The sequence below is a fragment of the Sorex araneus genome, chromosome 6 (assembly GCF_027595985.1).
Source record: "Sorex araneus isolate mSorAra2 chromosome 6, mSorAra2.pri, whole genome shotgun sequence".
Lineage (NCBI taxonomy): Eukaryota > Metazoa > Chordata > Mammalia > Eulipotyphla > Soricidae > Sorex > Sorex araneus.
Window position 1 is genome coordinate 106,050,450 of NC_073307.1, and position 6,139 is coordinate 106,056,588.

Consider the following 6,139-nt stretch of genomic DNA (forward strand, 5'->3'; position numbering starts at 1 on the left):
GGGTAGGGCGTTCGTTTGCCTTGCACGCGGCCGACCCGGGTTCAAATCCCAGCATCCCATATGGTCCCCTGAGCACGGCCAGGGGTAATTCCTGAGTGCAGAGCCAGGAGTAACCCCTGTGCATCACCAGGTGTGACCCAAAAACCAAAAAAATAAATAAATAAAAAATAAAATGGCTAGAATGTTTGATTTTATGTTACGTACATTTTATCAGAGCTGCTAGCTATATAGATGTCAAAAGATTAGTCTAAAAAAAGCTCATAGACTAAAGAGAGATTAGCAAGAAGTAAATAAGAAAGAAGATCAAATATGATCTGACAGAAATAAAACAAGAACTTGCAACTAACCATGTAGTAGGAAGTGAAATTCACTGGAATTTCCCTTGTGTTTCTTTCTTCAAGTGATTCAATGACCAAAGGGAAATGTTGTTTGTTTTCACCTTAGTACCTCAGACTCCTGCAGCTGGGGACTTCATTACAAATCAACCTGTTAAATACTTGCACAAACCCATTTTGGTTAACACCTTGAGTGAGCTCTGGTCTCAATTCTAAACTACCCTATACTATACGCTTCACGTGAATGCAAAATATTTCAGTAACTGCAGACAACTTGGTAAGTGCTTATGATTAGTGAGACTGCACAGTGTGTGCTTTGTGTTTAATTTAGCAGAACTTGAGGTAAAACATAAAGCTATAATAGGGAATAAAATGGCACAGGTATGATTTTTTTGGGATATATAAAGACTAAGATGGGGAAAATTTTAAAAAATATTTTCTGGGAATCTAAAGTATTTGTCATATATATCCAAACCAATATAGCTGAGGGAGGTGGTATTATGCTTATTTCTGGGAGATACAAACATAAAATATGAAGTAATTTATCTGAGGTCATAGACTAGTAAGGACGGATCAGGACTCAATTCCAAGTTAATTTACCACTAAGCACTATGTTTTTGCTTCTTTGTACTACATGCTCTACCTTGATGATGAGTGAACAGGAAAGATATAGCAAGTGGTTAAGCTTGAATATCCTTATATTTATACTGATTGTTTATATTTGTTTTCTTCTAAAAACCCTAACTTCTTTTTTTTTAAGAGATGCACATCTGGTATTACTCAGGAACTATATCAGGCTCTGTGTCAATGAGTGGAGGTCGCTCCTGGTGGTGCTCAATATAGGAGACAAACTGATCGGTGTTTACATGGCAGCTGCCTTAAACCCTGTGCTATCTGGCCCAAGTCTATACTATTTTGATCAGCTCTGTCTCTTCCCCTGCTCCATATTTCAAATAATTTCAATTAATTTCAAACTTTATTACTGAGATATCTAAATTTATGATTTCTGTCATAAACTGAGAAAAGGTGTGAAGTGAAAAGTTTAGCTAATAAAAAAGAGAAAAAAATTATAAATAAATGACGAGCTGTGTTGTAAGTAATTTTGCCTCAGGTCAAGAAAACAGTACAGGGGAGGTTAGATCCCTAGTATTATTTGGATTTGATCTCAAGCACCACGTGGCCTCTAGAGAATTGCAAAGTATAACCGTAGAAGCCACCAAGCATCACTGGCTATAACCCAAGCAGTGATCCACATGTCCAGATGTTACTGAGAGTGTCCCTGGACATCCTTAACTCCATTTGGGAGGCATCATCCTATCATCATCATCATCATCATCATCATCATCATCATCATCATCATCATCATCATCATCATCATCATCATCATCATACCTCACCAGAAGAAGGTCAAACTTCATTCCTGGCCTCTAGAAATAAATCTAGACCATATCTCATAGAAGTAAATTTTTCTGGAGTAGGACCTAGTCATATCAGGAAGTAGTGTGGAATTATCTACCCTTACAGTCTAACAATATGGATAAGAATTGGGGTCCAAAGTCATCTGGCACCAATGACCCAGAAACTAAGTTCAATCTGTATATAATTAATCATGTTTATATAATGAAAACCCAGTGAAAACTCTGGACATCTAAACTCAGATAAACTTTCCTGATTGGCAATATAACCCCAAGTAAATTGTCATGCAGTAATTCCAGAAGGAAGACATAGTCTTACTTCATGAGAGAAATCAATGGATGCTTCTCAATTCAAAGCCTCACATTTGCTTTAAATATTTCTTCCATTATCTGATTTTAATATTTTCTGATAATTGTAACTCTGAGTATAATAGTTTTCAGTAACTTCTGTGATCTTTATCAATGAATAATTGGACCTGAGTAGACTGGGAAACTGAATGACCTTGTTAATGCCCAGAAATGAGAACAGATTTAGGAACATTATCCTCAAACTAGTTGTTTATCTAGTTCTGGGGAGTAGATATGATCTGTCAACTTTCTCTCAATATTTATAGTAGTCAACTAGCTTTTTAAAAAGTATTGCATATAAAGTAACTGAATGGGAGACTAACACCCAAGAATAGTAGAGATAAGTACCAGGAGGATTACTCCACAGCTTAGAAGCCGGCCTCGAATGCTGGGGGGAAAGGCAGCTGAAATAGAGAAGGGACCACCAAATAAGGGGTGCTAGGAGGGCCCACTCGGGATGGGAGATTCGGGTTGAAAGTAGACTATAGACCAAACATGATGGCCACTTAATACCTCTATTGCAAACCAAAACACCCAAAAGGAGAGAGAGAGCAAAAGGGAATGCCCTGCCATAAAGGCAAGGTGGAGTGGAGGGTACGGGGTGGGGGTGATGGGAGGGATACTGGGATCATTGATTGTGGAAAACAGACACTGGTGAAGGGATGGGTACTCTTATCATTGTATGACTGAAATGCAAGCACGAAAGGTTGCAAGTCTGTAACTGTATTTCACGGTGATTTACTAATAACTTTTTTTTAAAAAAAGAAAAAGTATTCCCCCGCCCGGGGGTGGGAAGAAAAAGAAAAAAGAAAAAGTATTTCATATAATAAGGAACATTATATATAAGGAAGCATATAAAGAAATTATGGAAGTATTGCTAAACTTATAAAACCTAAAATTGGAAAGAAAAAAATGTTTTTAGAGGAACATATTTCTAATATCAATAGTTTAGGAGACATTTTATATTTTGTAGACTTTCACTGCCTTGGATGAGCTGCCCTATGGGAACCAGAAACAACTTTTAAATGACGTACTACCCATCATCAGTCTGCTCAAGAATGTCCTCCTTCAATGTGACTGAGTTTCATCCTTCTTCATTTCTGTTGCTGGGGATTCCAGGACTGGAAGTTACACAAGTCTGGCTTGGCTTTCCTTTCTGTCTCGTGTATCTGGTTGCTGTGGTGGGAAATGCTACTATTCTATTTGTTATATGGACTGAACATAGCCTTCACCAACCCATGTTCTACTTTCTGGCTATGCTATCATTAATTGACCTGAGTTTATCTACTGCTACCATTCCCAAGATGTTGGGGATCTTCTGGTTCAGCCTTCGGGAGTTGTGCTTTGGATGCTGTGTTGCTCAAGTCTTTTTCATCCACTTTTTTACAGTCATGGAGAGCATCGTGCTCCTTGCCATGGGCTTTGATCGTTATGTAGCTATTTGCAACCCCCTCAGGTATAGCATGATTCTTACGAATAGAGTTATTAGTATAATTGCTATGGTGGTTGTTCTAAGAAGCTTTTGCATGATTGCTCCTATTGTTTTTCTTCTCCTGAGGCTGCCATACTGTGGACATAGAATAATTCCTCATACCTACTGTGAGCACATGGGAGTGGCACGTTTGGCTTGTGCCAGCATTAGAGTCAATATTTACTTTGGTCTTGGAAATATTTCCATTTTGTTTCTGGATGTGTTTCTTATCATTATTTCCTATGCTAAAATTTTATATACTGTCTTCCATATCCCTTCCAAAGATGCTCGCTTAAAGGCCCTAAATACGTGCAGCTCCCATATCTGTGTCATCTTAGCCTTCTTTGGCCCTGCTCTCTTTTCTTTCCTCACTCATCGCTTTGGTCATAACATCCCCCAGTATATTCATATTCTACTGGCTAACCTCTATGTAGTTATTCCTCCTGCCCTTAACCCTGTAATTTATGGGATAAGAACCAAGCAGATCCAGGAGAGAGTTCAAAGTATTTTTTCCAAAAAAGTATTGAGTGAGAGATAGTCTATTAGATTGTTAAGTCTGCTATGAATAAAATTTGAAAGCACCACTGGGCATAACCCTTGGGTACCATGTTGTATGTGATGCAAAAATTAGAAATAAAAAATGAACAATATTTGTGGTGAAATTAATTTAAAAAATTTATCAAAATTAATCATTTGTGTTGGAAATATTCATTGCAGTTGAGGCATATGTGTTTGTTCAAATATTTTGCTAGCAGTTATATATTTTATTTATTCATGAAATAGAAATTCCATACAAAAGTATATTTTAAGAGAAAAACTTTGGTTTAGTGAAGAAAAAACTTTCTCTTAAAATTATATAATGGTCTAGATGTTTTTCATATAGACTTAGGATTTCTTTTATAGAGATATTCAGCTTAACAATCTTATGGCCAATGACAAATATTGAGCAAAAAAGCAAAACTGTCATAAGTAGTTAAAGATGGCTTTAAAATAAATACTGTATTTTTAATAAACTTGATTCAATAAAATTATGATTTGGCTAGATTTTTGTGCTTTCTGTACTCTCAAATTTCTGACTACACAATTATTTACAAGTCTAATCTCAAAATTGTTATTCTTTAACTGGTGCATTTATGTCATTTATATGGTACTTTATTCTTGGAGTTTAAAAGTGTTTCTGGAAAAACACAAAAAACATAAATTTGATAAGAACTTTGTTTGCCTATATTTATTTTAGCACCACTTATAATAGCCAATATCTCAAAACAACCCAAGTGCTCCTATATAGAAGAATAGATAAGGAAATTACGGTACAAGTGAATATTCTGCCCGTGTGCTGCTTGTGCCGAAAAGGCTGAGCCCATGTGGCGCCCACATCTCCCCTCTTGAGTTGTTTACTTTCATCCTTCCAGATCTAATGCTAGAGTGTGTGCAGTGGCTCTCTGGACCTTTGGAGAAGCCAGTGTTCTCTCTTGAGTGCATTACTCTTTCTCACTTTTCTCTCCCTCCTTCTCATTCCTAAAAAACTTCCCCAAAAATCTGTTTTACTTAAAAACTAGAAATTATGGTACATATATAAAATAGTATATTACCCAGCCTACAAAAAGATGACCTTTCATTTCACTACAACTTGCATAGAAATAGAAGGTATCATATTGAACAAAATAAGAAAAAGGGAAAAGGACAAGTGCCAGATGATCTTACTCATATGTGAAGTATAAAGAAACATAACAAGAGACAGACAATAACTAAAGAAAACTGACCCCTGAATCAGCCCATAACAGAGTCTGCTAACTGATTGAGCAGGACAATGAGAAGGAATCTGGAGGCAATGGTAAAAGGATATTGAAACTCTGGTCAGGGGAGGGGGTTCCAATGATACTGTCTACTTAAAACATTAGTATGAACACTATTATAAATCATGGTGCCCCAATTTAAAAATTCAGTGCTTTTGGAATGAATGATAATTTTCACAAAGATTATTATGAAATGAATTAATACTGGTGTGAAACAACAAATAAAGTAAATATGCAGGATTTTTGAAATTTTTATCTTATACTGGCAGTTGGAAAACATAGGACATAAACTATTACAGAAACACAAAGTTAATTTGATTGTCTTATGACAATGATAGTTAGAAAAGATCACTCTGGATAAGAACTGTGGGCCGAAAATTGGTAAAGGAACAAATATGATAATCTCTCAGTACCTGCTGTATTGCAAACTATAATGCCCAAAACGAGCATGTGGGAGAGAGAGAAATAAAGAGAGAGAGAGAAAGAGAGAGAGAGAGAGAGAGAGAGAGAGAGAGTGAGAGAGAGAGAGAGAGAGAGAGAGAGAGAGAGAGAGAGAGAGAGAGAAGGGGGGAACTGAGGACATTGGGAAATGTGAAGGGATGGGTGTTGGAACATTGCGTGACTGAAATCTAACCATAAACAGCTTTATAACTCTGTATGTCATGGTGATTCAATAAAAAATTTAATTTAATTTTAAAAAAGAAAAAAGGAGTTATAAATCAAAAAACACTGGAAATTAGAAAACGATTATGGAAATAAAAATAAAATATCACA

The 6,139-nt window shown here is 36.3% G+C and overlaps 1 protein-coding gene across 1 annotated transcript; it reads left to right on the plus strand.

The window, feature by feature from the left end:
* The first annotated feature begins 3,150 nt into the window (after positions 1-3,150).
* On the plus strand, positions 3,151-4,107 carry LOC101556936 (olfactory receptor 52E8-like). Its single transcript, XM_004621188.2, has one exon. It carries the CDS (start codon positions 3,157-3,159, stop codon positions 4,105-4,107), a length of 951 nt encoding a protein of 316 aa, XP_004621245.1. The 5' UTR covers positions 3,151-3,156.
* The last annotated feature ends 2,032 nt before the right edge of the window (positions 4,108-6,139 follow it).